This window comes from Tamandua tetradactyla, chromosome 10 (genome assembly GCF_023851605.1).
Source record: "Tamandua tetradactyla isolate mTamTet1 chromosome 10, mTamTet1.pri, whole genome shotgun sequence".
In the NCBI taxonomy this organism is placed as follows: Eukaryota; Metazoa; Chordata; class Mammalia; order Pilosa; family Myrmecophagidae; genus Tamandua; species Tamandua tetradactyla.
This window is the reverse complement of record NC_135336.1, coordinates 104,728,645-104,751,730: the sequence shown is the minus strand read 5'-3', so window position 1 is coordinate 104,751,730 and position 23,086 is coordinate 104,728,645. Positions and strand designations below refer to the sequence as shown.

The 23,086-nt window shown below is 37.7% G+C and overlaps 1 protein-coding gene across 3 annotated transcripts in view; it reads right to left on the bottom strand.

The window, feature by feature from the left end:
* VPS26C (VPS26 endosomal protein sorting factor C) overlaps window positions 1-23,086 on the bottom strand; it is a 59,742-nt gene that overhangs the window by 20,527 nt on the left and 16,129 nt on the right. For all 3 annotated transcript variants that reach the window (XM_077119088.1, XM_077119089.1, XM_077119086.1), the window contains exons 2-3: window positions 1,586-1,729; window positions 153-302 (exon numbers count right to left, since the gene is read on the bottom strand). In XM_077119088.1, coding sequence (XP_076975203.1) covers window positions 153-302; window positions 1,586-1,729 — 294 coding nt within the window. The remainder of the gene's footprint in view (window positions 1-152; window positions 303-1,585; window positions 1,730-23,086) is intronic.

The following is a 23,086-nucleotide window of genomic DNA, read 5'->3' as shown; positions in this document are numbered from 1 at the left end:
TCAGCAGGGCAAACATGAGAAACTGATATAGAATGTATGGGAGAGATCTTGGCAACTAGGACAGTATGAAATTTTGGGGGTCTATTTATAAATGTTCAATGAAAAGACCAAGATGTTGCACAGAGGAAAAGTTTTCATAATAGGTCTCTCACCTGAATGTTGACAAACACGCCATGATAAGTCTCATACAGAACTTTGTTGCCCTTCACGTGCAGAGGAAACTCGAAAGGAATTTCTGTTTTCCCACTGGGAAATTTTCCCGGCTTCACCATTTCTATGGTACTGGTGATAATCTGGATAGGCTGTGAACAAAAATCACTGTGGTCCACCAACACGTACCTTCAGAGGTACTTTCAGGTTACATGTCTATTAACCTCCTGAAGACACGATAGCCCCCTCCCTTGGGCATCTCGGGTGGCAGGGGGCTGGGTCCGCAGGTGGATGACAGGTGGAGCCCTTCTGTACTGCACGGACACTTAGGTGCTTGGTCCTGTTCAGCAGAAACTGAACTGATCTGCCCCTCTTAAGGGTCCCAGTGACACTCCAATGCAGGCATTACCCCGTCTTGCAGAATGAAGCAGCAGCAGACACGGCATAGGAAGTGGCCTGGTTAGGAGAGCTGACATCTGACCCCGGCTGTGCCTCCTCTAGGCCCCACTGGCCGGGTTAGGAGAGCTGACATCTGACCCCAGCTGTGCCTGCTCTAGGCCCCACTGGCCGGGCCCTACACTCAGCATCGTGGGGGGACCCCAACCAGCACCCAGGCCTCCTTGGGGTTCTCGGAGCTGCTCGCCATGTGGGGGAAAGCAGGGGCTTCCCTGTGGCCGCGTCAGCCTGCACAGTCTCCTCAGTGGGGTGCCCCAGGGCAGGGGGGTGCTAACATTTGGGGCCACGTCTGAAAAGCCAAGTGTCATGGTTTTTAGCTGGGGTTTAGCATCAATTTAAGGAAGTTCCTAACTCATGAAGTGACTCTCTAGTGCTAACAGGTTAAGAGGAGAAAGTTGAGGAGAAAATGGGAAGCCCCTGAATCAGAATGCTGTTAATATAAACATTCACCTTTTCCCTCTCTTCACTCTTTACCCTTCAAAACTTAAGAGTTCATATGTCCTCCAAGACAAGGAAACTAGAAATACAGAAAAAAGAGTTTACATTGTGGAACACATAACTCTACCCTGAATGGCAAAAAGAAAAGAATGGCTGGCTACTTGCTCTGTCTGCGTTTTGTCTTCATGTCAAATACAACAGCAGCCATGTGCAGAGCTAACAAAATGGCATTTTTGGTTTAGGAAGGAAAGCACCATCATAAGCCCCAGACACAGCTTCTTAGAAAAGCTTTGATCTTCCATGGCTGAATTATGATCTATTTATAACTCCCCTAAACCTGCTTATCAAGTAAGAATAAATACAAGCACTCTTTAGGCAACAGGATATATCTAGAAACAAAATATCTGAAAATGTTTTCTACTTGATTAGCAATTATTGAAAGCATGACTATCATTGACCCTTGCAAAATAACAATGGACAATAATGAAGACAAACAGCAAGTAAATGTAGAACTAAAAAATAAAAATGTAAGCATTCTTACCTTAACAGAATTATAAAAAGCCTCAAACACACCCACACTTTTGGCACTGAGCTGGAGGTTTACAGTTCCTTCCATTGTCAAAGAAATTCCCTGGTGTTGGACTGAATCCTTACTAGATATGACCACCACACCGGAAAGCATTTCCTAGAAGAGAAAAGATAACCACCAGTTCAACTAGCATGCCTTTTTCATTCACCTTGTTTATTAACAAAACCGAGTACCCTTAGCAATCGATTGGTTCCGATATTCAGACTCCTGCTGAGTTCTTATTACAGATAAATATCTGCACACCAACCAAAATGGGTAAGAACTGTCCCTGGCCAGGGCCAGGTGCCCACTGATAATTACATGAGTTATTTAATACAACGGCAGTTCACCTGCTGTCCTTTCTGCCCAGAAAACTTCAACTGAGAAGGAGAGGTCGTGAGGTTATCAATAAAATACATGAAGGCAACGGGCCACTTTCACTAAAGCTTGTCCTCAGCCCCCTGATATTCACTCTGTCCCCCAGTGTTCACTTTGGTAAGCACTTTGGTGGCCATTCAAGCCTAGGGTTCCTGGTCCTTAAATTGCTGAGGAAAGGTTTCACAAGAGATCATCTACCTATTCATAGGAAGGTAATTACTGAGTAATAGAATATGGACATTAACTACATTCTTTATTAGATGGCAGTTCTTCCTGTCACCGAAAGAACTTAATAGTTTTAATTTGTTATGGGGATTTGAGTGGAAAAGGAAGCTGAGCAGATTAAATAGCATTGACCAAGTGCCAAGAAAATTCACAATAAACACAAAAAATAGGCTTCTGAAATGACCTTCACAAATGTAGCACGATTGCTGTCAAATGGTAATATGATGGTGGAAAATTGTGGACAACAAAACAAAACCAAAAGTAAAGTCTAGCCTGCAAATTAAAGTATTTTTAAAAATCTACCATCATGCTGGAGACCCAGATTTGATTCCTGGTGCCTGGCCATGCAAAAAAAAAAAATTATTCTATTACTGTTGAAAACTACTTTCCTCTTACTTCCTCTTGTCATCCTGTGAAAAAATGTTCACCAAGTTCTTACATTATGTGGAATTTTGGGAGCAGGGAATGTTATATGTCCCTAACAATGCAAAGTGTTTTGTTTTTTGTTCCCCACTCCCCAGCCCCAAGCCCAAAAGTCTAAATTAAAACAAACACTATCATCTCTACTTTAAGTAGAATTCAAGGAGCAGGACTCAGTTTGCTCCTAAAACCATATAAAGCTCATAAGCAAATTTAAATGAAAACATCACAAAACTAATCTATTAACTTTTTGCACTATCTAAATTAAATTGAAATATAATTTTTCAATATTTACATTCAATACTATATTTTAAAATATATATTTAACTGGTATGTCCCAGAAAGAAAACAAATTCATGAACCTTATCAATTAACCAATACATTAGCACTTAAGGAAAATTCCCGTTTAACTGGAATATTTTCACAGGAAGAGGCTCTGGGTTGACCACTAGCTGGCATATTATAATCATAACACGCATAGAACTTTTTCCTTCTGTAATCCCTGTGGCATAAGAAGGAAAAAGCAGTGAAGCACCTTGGAAGCAGACAGAGTAAATATTTTATGACCCACAGGACTCTCTTGTCATTCTTTGATTGAATCAAGAAATAATACATAGTATAGAAAATACAAAATTAATAAAATATGTGTAGATAAATTAGGCATTCTTATCATATACAGATCGATTAAATTCCTATCAACAAGAGAAAGATATGGAATTAGTCCAAGGGTAGCCCAAGGAGTCAAGAATTTCAGAAACAGAAGACGATTCAACAAAGAGTTAAGACTCATGATAATGAGAAAACAGATGTTTTACTTTGTTAACGCTGCTGGAAATGCAATACACCAGAAAGGGTTGGCTTTTATAAAGGGAATTTACTAAGTTACAAGTTTACCATTCTAAGGCCATAAAAACGTTCCAACTAAGGCATCCAGAGAAAGATACCTTGACTCAAGAAAGGCTGATGACATGCAGGGTTTCTCTGTCAGCCAGGAAGGCACATGGCAATGTATGCTAGCTTTCTCTCCTGACTTCTCGTTTCAAATAGCTTTTCCAGGGACATATTCTTTGTGCATCTCCAAAGAACTCTGCCTGTGTCGGTTCTGAAGCTTTTTCCAAAATGGCTCCCCCTTAAAAGACTCCAGTAAGTGACCCACCTTGAAAGGGTGGAGACACATCTCCATGGGAACCATCTAATCAAAAGATCGTACCCACAACTGGCTAGGCCACATTTTCACAGAAACAACTTAATCAGAAAGATCCCACCCAATAATATTGAATCAGGAATAAAGAACATGGCTTTTCTGGAGTACACAAGTTTCAAATCGGCACAACAGACAAGTCTTGCTTAATTTTGGTAAAGGAGAATAGAATGAGCTTGAATATAAAAGAAATTAAGGAAACCCAAGATCTCACTACCACTTTCCTGAGATTTGTGTCCAGACCTTTCAACAAGAATAAAATTAGATGTATGGTTTTGGATAAATAAAACCATAATAAACAGGGTCCAAAGAGGAGCCACTCAGAGACTTGTGGATACCATCAAACCCTAGAAATGATCTGCAAAAATCCTATGCATGCACACCAGTTTCATGAAGAGACCCATAACTTCTGTCACATCACCAAGGAGGTCCTGATCTAGAAAAAGTTGAGAAACACTGATGTGAGATATGGGGCCTGCATTTGTGTGCATGTAGGAGACAGGATGTAATGGATCCCAATGCTTTAGATTGCAGATTTTGACCCTTTCAGGGGCTTGAAATTGTGCCCTTCAGCCTAGTGGCCCAGCACAGATGCCCTGGATCCCAAGGTATTATGAAAAACTTACCTTTCGGAGCCACTCCTCACAGAGGCTGCTGCTGTTAAGTTCAGTTTCTGCCCTGGGAGAGTCAAGTCTAAAAGAAAGGCCTAACACAGCCTGGGTTCAACCATAAGCACTAACAAAGCTACAGCGATACCCTGGTCTTCTCAGCCATGCCCACTTTCTCAGCAGAAACCACCACTCATTTTATCCCAAGAGCGTTAAGAGAGACAAACTGTCTATCTCTGTTATCTCTAAATGAGAGGGCCACTACCAAACCACACAACTGTTTTTTTTTTTTTCACTTTTGTTCTCTGGATTAAAACACCAAAACCATAATTGGGACTCTGTATTTCAAGACGGCAGTGTCAAGTCAACATTTTCCCCTTTCGTTTCCTGGAAACCATCCCAAAGAACAAGAAATGAAGCCACACACTCCACTTTTGGTGAAGCAAAGGGACAGTTCAATACTATGAAATAGGTGAAGAGCTTCCAAGAGAAGTGAAGACTGAGCAAGGGACTTGCAGTAAAAAGCTAGAAGGCTTCATGGCATGGAACTCAGAGAGCAAGCAAATCTGCTTCTTGAAAGCACAGGGGCAGCTGGGGCAGCTGCAGCGTCCGGTGGTGGAAGGCAGTGAGACAGTCTGCCTTGTGAAAAGTTCGCACAGCTGCTTAGCTCACTGGCTGAAGAGAAGAAAAAGTTAAAGAAACTCACACATAAAACCTCAGGCCATTGGAAAATACCCAGCCATCCTGGTCTAGGAATAAACTTATCTTCTGGCAAGCAGACATTTAAAAAACAGGAGCACATGTCTGAGATAATAGATTAAAAAATTAAAGAGAAAAAAATCCAAATGGTAGACGATGAACACACAAAAGACAGACCATGTCATTCTTCTACTTAAAAGAACCCAAACCCCCAAATGGCTGCTCCTCTCTCAGGGCAAAAGGCAAAGTCTTTACAGTGGCTCATAAAGTGGCATGTGCCCCTCCCCTACCTGCTTGGTGGCATGTCCCCACACATTCTTTCTGCTCCGCCTCAATGGCCTCCTTGCTTTCCCCATGGTGCACACATTCAGCCTCAGGACATTTGCCCAGGTTCTTCCCTCCACCTGGGATGCTTCTCACCCAGATATCCAAATGGCTCCCTCACCTCCTTCCAGTTATTGCTTAAATGATACCTGTCAAGAGGACTTCTTCCCGGACCATCCCTATTTAAAAATGTAACACCCTGTTCCCAACACACTCACTTGGCCCTCTCCCTTAGTGTTCTCCAGGGCACTTACCTACATGTATACTTATTTTATCTACTCTCTGTCCTTCATCCCTTGGAATAGAATATCCAGACAGGCAGAGTGACAGGCAATAGTAGGTGCTCAATGAATCTTTACTGAAAGAATAACTGATCACTTTCAGACTAAACGGTACCACCAAGCACATGAAAACTGTGACCAGACATTTCACCAAGGATTTTTTTTTTCCACCATGAATTTTTTAAAGTGTAATGAAGCGATCACCTGTATGAACATACAACAGAGCTATGAGAACTCAGGGACAAAATGGAGAGGCAATATTGCAAATAAAAATGTCAGAAGGACTCGGAAAAGAAGGGAAAGGAAAAATTAAAACCACCATAAAAAAAAAGGAGGTAAAATTAGAAGGAGCACGAAATACACAAAGAACAGAAATGAGAAAACTTAAATTATATGAAAATGTAAGAAAGAATTAAAAAGAAGCACAAAGACAATAAAAATGGGAGACAGGTGAGAAATATCCAACATATGCATAATGAAGTTCCCAAAGAAGGAAAATGAAATCATGGATTAAGAATAAATATTTACTATATAATTCAAAAAACAAAAACAAAAAGGTAAATGGATTGGGAATGGTTAATGAAAAGACAAAACTCGGGCGGGCCACAGTGGCTCAGTTCTCACCTGCCGTGCTGGAGACCTGGGTTTGATTCCCAGTGTCTGCCCATGCAAAACAACCCAGAAAAACTCTAGCAAAATTCTTCTACTTCAAAGATCAAGAAAGTATCCTTTGACAAAAAGATAAGATAAAAAGGCCAAGTCATTTATATTTTAAGAGGGAAAAAAAAAATCAGATTTCTCCATAGCAAAATGCAATTCAAAATGAAAGTAGCACAATGCCACAAAAATGGTCAAGGAAACAATGTGATCCCAGAATTCTACCCAGTCATTCAAGTATAAAGGAAACAAACAGTTTTAAATGCGTGAAAGAAACTCCAAAAATACTATATAAAAGCCCTTCTTGAAGAACTTACTAGGATAGTGAATTACATAATGATCGAAGAGATGGCTAGGAAAATGATATCAAAAGAGGGTCAAATCTATTTAACTGTAAGAATGAGACTAAGAGATATTGTGATGATTATGGTGAGGGAATAGGAGGTAAAATGTAAGGCCTGACAGTGTAGGATTCATTTAAATAATGTGAGAGGTTTATAATATATACTTTGCTTTCTTTATCTTTGATACCTGGGTTCAAAAGACAGCATTAAAATGGGCTTTCCCATATGACAGCCACTATTTAAATTTACATAAATATATATATATTTAAATATTTCCATATTTTATTAAATCTTTAGAAACAGTAATTATTATCAAATACACAATTACATACAAGGATTTTATAAATTTTGACCAAATTTCTACATCACAGTACAAAGTTTCCTTAAAAATATTTTATACATTTACCACACAATACAAGCCAACAGTGTTACAGCACCTGTTAGTACAGACATCTTCTTCATAAATTATGTCATAAGAGAATACACAGCTATAAATTGGGCTTTTAAAAACATCTTTATAAAATCTGAATATACAATATTTCATTCACAGAATATTTTTTCTATGTTCTGGCTGAAACCTTGTGCATAAAACAACCAGTTAGAATATTTAGTAAGTTCTTTCCTCCCCCGACTAAAATTATGAGTATAATTTGAATAACTTATGCTGAGCTGTCATTGTGACGAATTTGGCATGGGGTCTGGTGAGAGAACAAACGTTAGTTTCAGTAGGAAAAGGATTATGTGAAGGTGATTTAAATTTAAAACAATTCTCAAGAGAATAATTATGTTAGGGAAGCTAAAATCAAAGAGTGCATAAGTTTTCATTTTACTCTCTAATACTGTGAAGAAAAAAGGAAAAGCATAATGTCAATAAATAATTTGTTCTGGAACAATTGTTGGAAGCCTATTAAAGAGTAAAAAGAAGAAAAAAGACTTAGCCAACAAAATATTCCACACCAAACATATTCTGGTAAATGTAATTTTTTATAATATACTTATTTATAGCTTATCATTTTAAATTCAGGTTGTCAGTGCACTAGCCACATTTCAAGTGCTTAATAGACACATTATTAGTATCAGTATCGTATTGTACAATAGAGATATACAGAACATTCCCATCTTTAAAAAAAAGCCTATTGGACAGGGCCAATTTTAAAGTTAAAAAGTCAAAAAATATAATAAAATAAACTTAAGAAAACTAAGCACCCAAAAAGGTAATATTTATAAATAACTAAGATCAGGTGGCAGAAAAGAAAAAAAAGGAAGAAGGAAAGAAGTTGAATTATACAAATTCCATCATTTTTCAGAGTAGGGAATTAATACATAATGTTTAAAACAGAAGATTTAGAGAATAATAAAAACTTGTAAGGAAACAAACTAGAACAAAAGCAAAACTCCAAATTATTAGAAAATCATATAAACAATATAAAGCAAAGAAAACAGACTGCAGAACAAAAGATGTTTTTAAAAGTATATGTTAAAAAAAAAACCAACAAAGCAGCAATGACACAATTAAGCCAACCATGTCATATCAATAAGTGTAAATGGACTAAATTTAAAAACATTCAGATTATATCACAGAGCAAAATCCAATTTTATGTTGTGAAAGAGAAGCACCTAAAAAAAGGCAAAGGGGAGGATTCAGAAAGGTTGAAAGAGAAAGAATAAGCAACAGTATATGAAGAAAATGCAAAGAAAATAAACCATGGCTCATATCTGAATATTAGACAAGGCTGAATTCAGCGAATAAAGCATGAAACAAGACAAAGAAGGGTACTTCACAATTCTAAGGGGTGCAACTCATCCAGTAAAGACATGAAGAATTATTACCTGTGAATCAAGTAACATAGCTTCAACATTCATAAAGCAAAAACTACAGGAAATAAAGGAGAAAACGAATAAAATACATTAGTTGGGGAAGACATTAATTCACTTCTCTCAGATCACAACAGATAAAGTAGACCAAAAAAAGCAAGGCTATGGAAGACCTCTAGTATATATCAGTAAGGTGTAACTAACTAGCACATATTCACGCTACATTCTGAAAACAAAGAAGAAAACTTGTTTAGTGCCCAAGGTATCTTCACAAAACTTGACTATATAAGTCAAGAAATAAGTAGAACAGCCTTTTCTTTAGGAAAAAAATTAGCAAAACCAGTTAACAATTAAGTAGCCTAATTAAGAAAAAAGGGAACGCATGTACAAATACCCAAAATAAGGAATAAAAGGGAAATCACCAGTTATAGAGGTAATTAAAAGAGGAATGAGAATATATTGTTCAATTGTATTAAATAAACTTTAAAAATTTACAAAGTAGATTATTTTTTTGGAAAATATAATTTACCCTCTTTAAGGAAGATAAGAAATCTAAGCAAATCAAAGATGAGAGATGAAATAAAGTTATAAATAAGTTCCCCAAAATCTCCAGGCCCAGAGTTTCACATGGTATCATTCTCCAATGCGTAAAAAACAGAAAATTCCAAGGTTAGAAAAACAGCATAGGGAAAAAAAGATACCTTTTTTAAATAAAGCAAACACAATGGCACCAGTCATACAAAAACTACACATAGACAAACACAAAACTACAGATCATTCTCATCTATAAATATGAATGCAAAGGTCCTACATAAAATATTAGCAAACACAATATAGTAGCAATAAAAAGTACAAATATAAAAATAATTCAATATGGAGGAAAACTAATACATCTCACTCATTAACAGCTCTCAAGAAAAAAATCATATTGGTCACATATGGTCTCCACAGATGCTGTAAGGTACTTGATAAAATTTAATATCCATTCTTGATAAAATTTACAGTTAACTTAGGATAGGAGACTTCCCCAATTTGACAAAATGTATGTACTTGTCCTGAAAAGTCAGTATCAAGTTGAATATTGAAAGGAGAGACATTCCATTTAAACCAAGAATAAAATACATATGTCTACTATCACCACTATTATTGTACTACAAGTACTAGTTAATGCAACTAAACTACAGTAAGTACAAAAAGAGTACGTATAAAAGAAATAAATATGAAAATAGGAAAGTAGGTGGTGAAATAATCATTATTTGCTGTTGATACAATTGTGTACTTGAAAAAAATTCAAGAGACTCAAAAGAAAAATTATTATTGACATTAAGGAATTTCAGGAAGGGAGGTAGTTAATGGGTTCAAAGGCAAAGAAATCATTAGGCATCATGTATAAAACAACAGTAAGAGATATATTGGAAGAAAAGACCCTATCTACAAAAGCAACAATAAATTAAAACACTTGTACATCAATTTCACAGAAAATATCTAAAACTATAAGATGAAAACTTAAAATATATCTGAAGGGCACAAAAGAAATATTGAATAAATGGAAAAACATTCCATGGCTTTGGACAGGAGGATTTCTCACTTCTAAGTCTACTTCCCCTGAAGCAAGTCCATAAAGGTAATACAATCCTAATGAAAATAACATCAGCGTTGCTTTTCCTTTTGGGGGATTTAAATTCCATATGGAATAATAAATGAGCAACTGTGAAAAGAAGCGAAATGAAGGGGAAATAACCCGATGAGCTATTACAAGGCTGCGATAATTTACAAAGCCTGGTACCTGGCTCATATAAAGCCGAAAGATCAATAGAACAGAAAAGAAAGTCCAGAAATAGATCCAAAGAGTATGGGAAGTTAATACATAATAAAGGTGACCTTTTAAATCCATACAAAGGAGAAGAAATATTCAATAAATGATACTGGGACAACTGACTAGACAGCTGGAAAAAAATTAAGTTGGATTCATACTTCAAGACTCCGTATATGAAAAATTCTAAATGTGTCAAAGACTTAAATGTAAAAACTGAAAGAAGTTGTAGAAGAAACCACAGAAAATTATTCTTACCATATCAGAGTGAGGAAGGCCTAAGAATGACTTAAAATCTGAATAAATATGACTACAACTATGACTAAAAATAAAGAATTAATTTCATGCAAACAACTGTGAATGCAAACATTTATATAATGACACTGATGCAAACAATGTCACTATGTAAATAATAAACCTGGGAAAATATCTGCAACTTAATTAAACAAACAGGCAAGGGCTGATTTCCCTATTTTAAACTCTAAAAAAATTAATGAAAAAGACCAATTGAAAAGTGAAAAAAATGGGCAAATGCTATGAACAAAGAGTTGAAAGAAAAGGAAATGCAAATTGCTCCTAAACTCATAAAAAGATGCTCATTATCAACAGGAATATAAGAATACAAGAAATGCTGATTCATTAATGTCTAACTGGTACAGAATTTGCTTGGGAAGATGGAAAAGTTTTAGCAATGGACGGTGGGGATGGAAGCACAACACTATGTATGCAATTAACATCACTGAATTAGATATTTGACTGTGATTAAAAGGGGAAATTTTATGGTGCATATACGTTACTATAATAAAAAAAACATAGGACTGTACAACACAAACTGGGAACCCTAATGTAGACTATAAGCTATATTTGTATAATAAAGATATTGCACTAATGTAAAGTGTTAATAATGAGGGGGGTATATGGGAACTTTGTATTTCTATGATGTTTTTCTGTAAACCTACCATTTCTCTAATTCAAAAAAATATTTTTAAAAATTTCCTAAGTGCCATTTTCCACTAATGAGTCAACAGAGGTCAAAAAGTTTGAATGCGGGCGGGCCACGGTGGCTCAGCAGGTAAGAATGCTTGCCTGCCATGCCCGAGGACCCGGGTTCGATTCCCGGTGCCTGCCCACGTTAAAAAAAAAAAAAAGTTTGAATGCACTGTGATGGGGTGGGGGGGGCAGCAACAGGCACATACCTAGCTGGGGTCAGTCTAGAAAACACTATCACCTCAGAGGGGCTGCTGTACTCAGCAACTCTTCTTGTAAGAATCTCCCACAGAAATAACTGCACATGTGTCATGATTTATAAGCACAGTCATGCATTCCAACAATGTTTATAATAAAAGGTTATGAGCAACCCAATTCCAATAGGACACTGGTGTTTTTTACCTTTAACAATCTACCTTGCAGTTCATTAACATTAGTACATAAAGAGGCTATATGTTCTTTTCTTTATTCCTTTTTTGAAAAGCTGTGTTTTGCACCATTTGTGAGAAAAGAGGAGAAAAAGAGCCTTTGCACATTTTAACTTGTACATGTATAAAATACATTTGGAAGGAATCAGAAGAAGTTGGTAGCTTTGGTTGCCCCAGAGGATGACCTTGGCAGCATGGCTGCAGAGGTGTGGGTAGCAGGTAATCCATCTTGAAACTCTTGAATGTTGAACCATGAGAAATTGACTATTATCATCATAAACTAATTTTTAAATAAAATGAGATCCCAGGATAGTCTCTAGGCCTAAACGTACAGGATTCCAAGGCCCTTTAATTTTGACAACCCAAGGGCATAGCCATTTTCCTCGGGAAAAGCTCTAAAGATTGTATGCTAAAATGTCACATTTCCCTAGATTCTCTTTTATTTTGGACTTGAATATACCTGTTGGAGAAGTAAAAGCCTGGTGAATAAATGCTGTCCTTTCTGATGGTCCCCACAGCACAATGAGCCACTGCAGGCCATAATTGTTCCCAGGCGCCCTGTGTGTTTCAACAAATCCTTCCTTCTAAAATTTCATAACACCCTCAGAACCACCTTGAACTCACAGCACATTGGGTCTAGAGCACTTAAGATACCACGTTGAGGTGCCCTTCTATTTACCAATGGGGAATCAAACACTAAGTTCTTAACTCACCTGGAAAAAATCACAAGGCAAGTCACTGAGCTGGGGGATGGGAAAGCAGGAGGCTGGCCAATTAATTGCCTGTTGAAACCCTCCACTCTTTCCTACTAGCACTTAGAGACCCATTTTGGTTGGTAAAGGGAAATCAGAAACATTAATAAGATTTCAACTTGTTAGGTAACCCCATCTCCAGTATTCTGTATAATGAAACTGTTTTTCTTTCTTGCTTGAAAAACAGAAGAAAGGATCACTAGGTTATTTCTCCACATAGTAAATAATGGCCAATATTTATGTGGTATTGACTGAATCACAAGAAGGAGAATTTTGAAGAGAATATTTCATCTCCAAACATCCACTAAAACTGAGATAATCCTACCCAGCAATCCCATTCCTAGATTTTACCCAAGTGAAATGAAAGCTCATGTTCACACAAAAGCCTAGATGCAAATGTTTACATCTGACTTATTCATAATCACCTAATATTGTTTAACAGGTGAATGGCTAAACAAACTGGTACATCCATACAAGGGAAGACTCAGCCATATAAAGGAATGAGCTGTTGACACACGCAACAATTTAGCTGAATCTTAAATGCACAGTCGTATTTATGCCATTTATGTGTCATTCTGGAAAAGGCAAACTGTAGGCACAAAAAAGAGATCAGGGCTTCCCAGGGGCTGAGAAGGGGTGGGGTTGAGGGGAGTGGATGACAAAGGGGCACAGGGAAATTTGGCGGGTTGATAAAACTGTTCTATATCTTGATTATAATGGTGGTTACAGTCTCAGAGAAGTCTATATGAAAATAATGATCTACTGTATGCAATAAAAATTAAAAAGAAACACCAAGATAATCAAATAGAAGGAAATACAGTAATACTTGACAACAGGGTCTATTCTAAGAGTAATATTTAAGTAAAAATCTATAAAAAACAATCAGTTCACTAACAATGGAACCATAATACAATATTGACGTACGGCTAACATACACTTACTGACAAACTACCAGAAATATCATCATCATTCATTCAACAAACACTTTCGCATTCCCACAATGGGTCAGACAACTGTTCTAAGCTCTAGACAAAGCCCACACTCTCAGGGTTTACATTCCAATTTTGCATTCTAACGCAGTACTGACACACTGGAACACAGCAGGCTTCTTCTGAGGAGCTCAGAATTCCAACTGTCCCAACATCCACTTATGAAAAAGAATTGCTCAACCCAAGTAAATGTCATACATTTATGTTTTTAAACTCATATTTACAAATTCCAAGATTTAAAATTCAAATAAATGTCAACCCATGACCATCTTTTAAAAATATTGCCAAATATGAAATGCAGACCAAAGGGAGTGAAATAGCTGATGTATTCCCACCATCTAAGAGTTCACTACTTTAATAAGACACGGAAAACTGAGGGCAGTAGTTTCTAAGCATCCTGGGCATTCAAAAAGGGGCAGGATGGTAGTGTTTGGATGATGACTCCCATGTGGGGCTGGGGGAGAAGCTGTGGTATGGGTTTGGGTTTGGAAGTGGGGCATGGAGAAGGGAAAACAGCAAGGAAGCACTTAGGAGACAGAAAGGGGCAGGGCAGGAATTAGAGAAGGGATGCAGTATGGAAAAACAGCAATGGATCCAAACCTTAAATAAATGTCACAGTGTCACAATGTGACAATTTAGGCAAGAGTGTGTATGCCGTGAGATATGAATGAAGGAAAAACCACGGGACTGTACAGGCCAGCAGAAAGGGGAAGTGAGAATTCTCTGTTAATCAGGAAAGGCCTTAAGAGAGAAGCAGTTGCGAGGGTCTTGCGAAAAAGGCTGGGAGCCTGCCCTGTGGTCCACAGCATACTACAAAGGGTAAGTGATCCTGGACTGGTAAAGACGGAAGGGCCATGTTACAAAAAAGGGCATGAGAACAGAAGGCACAGGGGGTTGGCAGGGGCATTAGGGGTACACTCCCACAGGTGCTGCTGGAGAACAGAGGCTGTGACCGTTTGTCTAGAACCTTAATTAGTGTCGTAGACAATTAAGAAAAATGAAAAAGCATCAGCCTTTTTGCTCCACGAACCCCTTCCCACCAGAACCCCCAGCCATCCTGCAGGTGTAACAGTGATCCAGAGAGAGCTGGGATCCAGGGGGGCACAATCAACATGCAGCCACGTGACTCAGCGAGCCCCAAACCTTCCTGAGCCTCCGCAGCAGAGGCCAGGCCACGGGATCCCTAAGGATCAAAAATGCAAACCCCTCTTCCTATGGTGAAAGGATGCCAAAACCACCCAAAGCTTAGTGGATAAAAACAACCACTTCATTTTGTTCATGATTTTATGGGTCAAGAATCTAGAAAGAAGTAAAAAAAAAACAAAAAAACAAAACAAAACAAAAAAGAATCTAGAAAGGGCTTGGCTGGGCAGTGCTGCCTTTGATCTGCGTGGCATCAGATGGGGTGCCTGGGGCTGGAGGGTGCACTTCCAAGATGGCCCTCTCACTGCACATCTGGCACACCATGCTCCTCGGCCTCCCCACATGGACCTCATGCTCCTCGGCCTCCCCACGTGGATCGCATGGACCTCATGTCCTTGGTCTCTTTCCTGTGTGGATCTCATGGTACTTGGTCTCTCATTCTCTGCCTCCCTCTCTGTGGATGTCACTGTTGTTAGCTGTATTCTCTACACGGCATTTAATCCTCCAGGCCACTGCACATGGCTTGGGTTTCTCATAGTGTGGCCTCCTCAAGGTTGGCGGAGTTTTTTTTTTTTTTTACATGGAGGCTGGCTTCCAAGAGGCAGAAGTAGAAGCTACAAGGTCAGCTAAAGGTCACATTCAGAGGTGATACCGGGTCATTTCTGCTATACTGCATTGGCTAAAGCATTCATGGGTCCCTTCCAGATTCAAAGGGTTTAGAAAAATAAACTCTATCTCTTAATGGAGGAGTAATAAGATCACACAGCCAAGGGGCATTTGGAAAAAAACAGTCTGCCATATTCTACCTCTGGCCAAACCAACACTCCTCTCTTCCACATGCAAAGTTATTCATGTTCTCTCCTTAGACCCCAAATCTAATTCTATTATTACATCAACTTGAAGTCATTCTCTAAATCAGATCCAAATACTGATGAGGCACCTATACTCTTGTAAATGTCACCTAGTGCTCACTCTAGAAGTTAATCTAGGGTATATACCATGTTTAGAATTATTGGGAAGTTAAACTGTACATGTTATCTTTTATTAGGTCTTCAAAAGTATTTTCCAATGTGATTGTATCAACTTACATTTCCACCAACAATGGATGAGTTGTTCCATATCTGTCAACACTGGTGTTGACCAACTTTTTAATCTTTGCCAATCTGCTAGAGGTAAAATAGAATCTGCTTTTTGTTTTAATATGCAATTCTCTTCCTTTGATACGTTTAACTTATTGGCTATTCATATTATCCTTTCCTTGAAATTTCTGATATTTTTCTATTAGGCTGTCTTTTTCTCCTGACAATTTTACGTATCACTTATCTTCTCCTTACCTTATAGTGTATTCTCACAGTGCTCTTGGTTTCTGATCAACAGACGAAATTTATTTTAATGTAGTTAAATTTATCAAAATTTTCCTAATAGTCTACTTTTGTGTTTAAGAACTCTTTCTTTATCTGAGGTCATAAAAATAGTAATATATATTGTTGTGCAAAATTTTACAAATGTGCCTTCACACTTTCATCTTTAATCTACCTGGAACTGTTCTGGGGGGTATAGAGTAATGTGACGTCTTCTGCTCAAAAGTTCCATGACTATATTACCCTTTTTTTTTTAATTTTGTTACTGTATACAAAAATAAAGAAATATATATATATATATGTATATGTATATACACATATACAAAGCAAAGAAATAAAAAAACAATAGTTTTCAAAGCACTGTTCAACAAGTAGTTATAGGACAGATCCCAGAGTTTGTCATAGGCTACCATACGATTCTCTTGTATTTTTCCTTCTAGTTGCTCCAGAATACAGGATACTAGAGGGCTTAAATATTTTTTTTGTCATCACAATCGACTTTTTTTCCTTCCTTTTTTGTGGAAAAAAACATATATACAAAAAAGCTATAAATTTCAAAGCACAGCACCACAATTAGTTGTAGAACATACTTCAGACTTTGACATGGGTTACAATTGCCCAATTTTAGGTTTTTACTTCTAGCTACTCTAAAATACTGGAGACTAAAAGAGATATCAATTTGATGATTCTGCATTCATAGTCATTTGTCAAGTCCTATCTTTTCTGTATAATTCCACCATCACCTTTGATCTTTTCGTACCTCTCTTTGGGGTTGTTTGGGCTATGATAATTTTAAATTTCAATATTGGAAAGGTCTGTCACTAATATGGGGTAGGGAGATGGAACTATCTGATGTTCTGGGGAGGCTGGGCTAGGCTTCAGGACTTATCTGAATCAGGGAACCATCTGGAGGTTGTAGGTTTCTAGAAAGTTACTCTAATGCATGGAACCCTTATGGAATCTTTATATTACCTGTTATACACTGATTATTGCCTAACAAGTACTATGAGTCTATAACTACAAATATAAAAGAGACAAAATAAACAGACAAATAAATCTTGGTTGCAGAGAACCCTCCCCATTGATAACATGGAGTATTAGTGATTCTTTTCTTTAAAACATCAGATTAGTACTAGCTAAATGACAGACTCTGAAGTGGCCCAGTGATTTAGATAATTACTTGTATTGCTGTCTAAGCCTAAGTGTTACCTTGGATTTCTAATCATTAGGATCAAGGCAGTTGCCTAGACAACTTGATAGAGACTTCAAAAGACAAATTTACAAGTATCACTCTTCTCATAACTTCCTGCTCCACGACTTTTCTCATAACCTAACTGGTGGTGCCTTGAATCCTCTTCTTCTAAAGGATGAGAAATAAAAATCATTCTGACATTAAAATTGTAGCTCAAAATAAATTTTTCCTAAAAGAGTCTTCTAGTGGATAAAATACTCATAACCAATCATCAGTCATAGGTCAGCCCCTCACGCTCTAGTTTCAGAGATGGTGCCACCTCTACCATCTCTACCTCACGATCAGGACAGATCCCAAGCAAACCAAGAAAGGCCCTCCCCATGGATTTGGGGTGATCCATGTGGAGCCAGTTTACCCTCTCCCCTAGAGATGACTTTCTTACCCTGCCTCAAAGAGCAGAGAGAGGGAAGGGAAGGGGAAGACGAAGGGCTGCAGGTGTGGCCCCAAGCCACACCAACACCCTCACTTTACAGCACAGTGACTAGCAGCAGGAGCTTTGCAGTCAGACTGGCTTCTAGCCCTGGCTCAGCCACAGAGCTGAACTTTGAACTTCTCTAAGCCTCCTTTCCTCACCTGTAAAAATGAAAATAATGGTTCTAAGCCTCATAAAATTGTTGTGAGGAATAAATCAGATAATCTGTACATCACTTACTGTAGTGTTTGGCATTTAGCAAAAGCTCCATAACTGCTCTCTATTGTCAATTAAAATAAGTAATGGGCACTGACTGGAGACAAAAGGAAAGAGATAAAGAAGTCTATAAGAGGTGAGGATTACCAGAGCCCACCTTTCAAAAAAGCCTCCTCCAAAACCCTATCAATTAAAGACCAATGTCTTTAATCAGATCCTCTCTCAAAAGACTAAAAATCTCAAGGGGAAAGTACAGCTAACTGCCTATAACTTATTTTTTTCATGTCAGTAATTTAAAAGACATAATCCAAAAATAAATCCCATCAATAACTAGTTGAGATCAGTAGCTCTTCAGGGGTTCCCAAAAGGCTTGGACGGAGAGGGAAACACTAGGTAGAGACAAAGGACAGCAGGCTCACACAGGTTGGAGGAGGAGGACTTGGGCCCAATGCAAACCTGTCTTGTGTATTTGCTGGCCCTGCAGCCACACGGGGTGATGGGCTACAGAGTCTCTGCCCATCCCGCAGGCAGCTGAGGAGGGAATCTAGAGGCCGCCTTGCGGTAGAGGCGCCAGGAGCGCCCACGTCCCAGGCATTTGGTTCAGTGCCTTCTTGGCATAAGAACCCTACAATTGGAAGGGCTTTGGAGATCACTTCTGCTCTTACCCCCCCATGTCCAGCACTCCCACCCCCACCCCATGTAGGCATGAGGAAACTGAGACCTTAGAGCCTAAATGAAATTAGATGACTAGAGATTTAACTGTAATGGCAGCACAGGTGTAAATTCTAAATAAATGGACCCATGAAAAGCATGGGCTATTATTCAATGGTGGCATCTGACATTTCTACTTCTGAAACTTTCCTGAGCATCTGGAACAGAAATCCAAGGAAAAACTTAGAAGAGAGCGGCAAAACAAAGATTATATATACTACTCATGAAAAGCAAAAGTAAGTAACTATGGGGTCTTTAGTAGTGGAGTTTTAAATTCTAACCCTGGTGTATTGTGTGGTCACAGGGAATAGATATTACATATTAGCAAATTTATGAGTTAATAGTGATTATTTGACTTCCATAACATTAAAACTCATAAAAGGTTTGGAACTTTGGCCTTGGTTTAGACTACTAGTATAAGTGAATGTTAAGACTCCAGACTATAAACCAAATGTTTAGGTGGGGTCCAATTACAAAGATGTCTGGGAGCTGGTATAATTACATGCCAGCTCGATGACCGTGAAATACAGGGATTTGGCCAAAGAGAACGCTTTGTATCACCAGCCCACACTTACATAATGAACAACCAGAACACAGTCACACTGAAATCATGGTCAGAGTGACGCCATAAAGTATAAACAACAGCGGATCGTTCAAATCCAGGCTGGAATCCAGGATGGAGACAGATTTCAGGCAAAGGACAAGAGATGAGGCCCACAGCAAATAAGGCCAAAGGCCCATAGGGCTGTTGCTATAAAGTAAGAGCTCAGAAGAGAACAGATCATACACTAAGGAGCAGCCCAAAAGCAGTCTCTCCCTGTTTCTGGTTAATCTAGATGAGTGGGTTCCCCCGAGCAAATTCTCTAAGTCAACTGCTAAGAACCTACAGTGAGGATTTAGGAATGCTAAAAACTGGGGAGTATTTATGGGACAGTGGAGTAGGAGGAGCAGAAGAATTTTACTTTTTATTTGATACTCTTTTTAGTTTCCTTAGCAAATAAAATTATTATTATTATTTACAAAGCTTGTCTAAATTTTTCAAAGATCTGAAATGTACAGCAGAATGGATACTATAGTATCTTCTTTAAATTAAAAATTTTTTTTCCTAATTATTAATGAAGTGAATTTTAGCCTACTCTCCCCTTTACTTTTCTATTGATGAGTCTTCAGTTCCCTTCCTACTGAGGAAGGGCATAATGGAGTAAAAAAAAGAAAATCCCACTCTCCTCTCCACCTGTCCAGTCAGTTTCTTCCCCGGGAAGGCAAGTAGCAAATTATCCACTGGGTTGGATTTGGAGAGGCAGTAGAAGATCCCCACTTGGAACTCAAAAGTCAGAGGAGACAGAAAGAAAGCACAACACTAAAGAACAGACCCATATCAGTAAGTACACTAAACGTTAATGGACTAACCACTTCAAATATAAGGTAGAAACAGAACAGATAAAAAGGCAGAACTAAAAGCTATTTATAGTAAGTATAAGGACAAAGAAATATACAGACAGGCTAAGAATAAAAGGATGAGGAAAGATTTACTGTGTTAATACTAATCATAATAAAGCTGTCTAAATGGCTATATTAATACAAGACAAAGTAGAATCTAAGATGAGTATTACCAGAGACAAAACAGACATTTTATAACTGGAAATATTCACTTTTTTTTGTATGCTATATGGCAGGGGTCACATTTCATTCTTTTTCCATGTGAGTATCCCCTTATTTCCAAACCATCTGTTGAATTTTTGTTTGTTTTGTTTTTTATTTGTTTGTTTGTTTGTTTGGGAAATTGACCAGGAATCGAAGCCGAGTCTCCCGCACGGCAGGCACAAATTCTACCACTGAACTACCCTTGGACCCCCCAGAAATACTCACTTTTAAGGGACACAGTGCTTAACTCCTTGGACCTGAAGTGAAGAAAACATAATACTAGCCCATTATTTGACTATATGACCATACACTGAACAGTAGTAATTCAGCCATAATAATGTCCATTTCATTTACTGGTTTTTAGCTTCAACAATTAATAAATGGACAAAGATTGGTTGTTACTACAGGAAAAAATTAAATTTTTAAGGGTCTTGACAACATGGCTGACAGATGGCAGGACAAGAAGCTGAAGGACAGGGCAGGTACTTGGATATTCTCACCTTATAGGGTGAGAAATCAAAAAACCACCACACAAGGTAATGCAACAAGAAGTAGAGGTTTATTCAAATTAGCAAAGGGAACCTATGAAAGAATTAAAAAAATAATATAAACATCAAACTCTGGGAAGAGGGTATGGGGAAGGTGGTACTAAAAATGAAATAATCTTTCATATGTCAATTGACATACACTGTAAGTGGATATATCAAGAAGTTGAGGCATTATCCGTGGTGGAGAGAGTTCAAATAGAGTCATTAGGCTACTCTGGAGGTCACTCTTACACAAGCTTCAGTGAGACATTACTACCTACCATAACATGCCAAACCCCAACGAAACCCTTCCTGACAACCCTAAAGAACACTGAGGGCATTATATAAGATGCTACAAACGTTCCATGCACTAGGGTAACTTTCCAGAACCCTACAATCTCTTGACGGGTCTCTGGACCAGATAAGTCCTGAAATGCAGAGGGGTCAGCCTCTCCAGAACATCAACTAGTTTCAGCTCCCATCCCATATTATTGACAGTCCCTTTCAACATGAAAACACTAAAATGGCCATAGCCCAAATACCCCTAAAGAGCAGGAGAAAGATCAAAAGAGAAGGCAGGGTTTAAAAAATGAGTATGATTGCTGAATCATGAGATTGATATTTCTTTTAGTCTTCAATATCTTAGAACAGCTAGAAGTAAAAACCTAAAATTGTGTAATTGTAACCCGTACCTAACTCTGAAATCTTTTCTACAACTAATTGTTGTGATGCGCTTTGAAATTTATTGTTTTTTTTTTGTATATATGTTATTCTTCACCAAAAAGAAAAATACATATATTTCTTCTAGCCTCCAGTGTTTTAGAGCAGCTAGATGGAAAAATCTGAAATAGTGGAATGGTAACCCCTAACAAACTGAAATCTGTTTGTAACTACTTGTTGAAGAGTACTTTGAAAATCATTGCTTTTTCTTTCTTTCTTTTTGTATGTTTTATTTAACAACAAAAATGTTTTTTAAAAGTGGAGGCATAACATTATTTAGAATTATGAAAATTACCATCAGAACATGAAAAAACAATCAAACACAACCGAAAGAGGTTGCTACTGGGTAAAGACAGAGAAAGACACTAGGTAAGACAGTATTGCTTTCTACTTAAGTTATTTCTGCCCCTTTTCATTCTTATTTTCTCACAAGTATACAACAGAATTTTTCAGAACGTACAATGGTATGTGATATCATAACAGTATGAATGCAGACACAGGTAAAAGAATCTAGCTTTCCTGTGTTAGACCAAATATTAGAGCAATTTGCAAAATGTAAAAAAAAAAAAAATGCCACTCTCTCATCAAATTTTGCTTATTTTAGAAAATGTTTTTCATAAAAATGTTAGCATGTAAAGGGTTTATTGTTAAAAATAAATACATATTTTTAATTTCAATTTCTAACTCAATACATTTCAATAGATACAATCTAAATAAACAACAGTTTGGGGTTCATCAATATTAGAAGTGTAATCCTGAGCCCAAAAGCACTTAACTGCCGAACTATCCTTTTGGGGATATATTAAATTAGATTCACAAGGGAAGGTATAATGTAATAAAGGATGTAAGGATGTCCTGATTTCACAGCTTCACAGGGGTGTCACAGCATATCCTTAATGAATTTCAGGTGAACTAAATATTTAAATGTTCTTAATAATAAAATAATTAAAATAAAATATAGAAGGCTATTCCATAAATGTTCAAGAAAACAAAGCATTATCTTATCTCTGACACAGAGTCCTGTTTTTAAGGATGAACCATAAGAATGTAGGGAAACAGAAATTCTCATAAAGTACTGGTGGAATTACAAATTGGTGTAAACTTCTGTTAAGAGCAATTTGTCAAGGAATCCTAGAATGAGCTGGGACTCAGCATCAAGGGATTGAGAAAACCTTCTCAACTGAAAGGGGGAGGAGAGAAATGAGACAAAGTGTTAGTGGCTGAGAGATTTCAAATAGAGTCAAGAGGTTATCCTGGAGGTCATTCTTACATGTTATACAGGTATCTCCTTTTTACTTTAAGGAGGATAGAGGGAAGTGCCTGAAACTGTAGAGCTGTGTTCCAGTAGCCATGTTTCTTTAAGATGACTGTATAAGGATATGGCTTTCACAAAGTGACTGTGTGGTTGTGAAAACCTTGCTCTGATGCTCCTTTTATATCTATAGCATGGATAGATGAGTAAAAAATATGGATTAAAAATAAATAAATAGGGGGGAACAAATGTTAAAATAAATTGGGTAGAGGGAAATACTAGTGGCCAATGAGAGGGAGGGGTAAGGAGTATGGT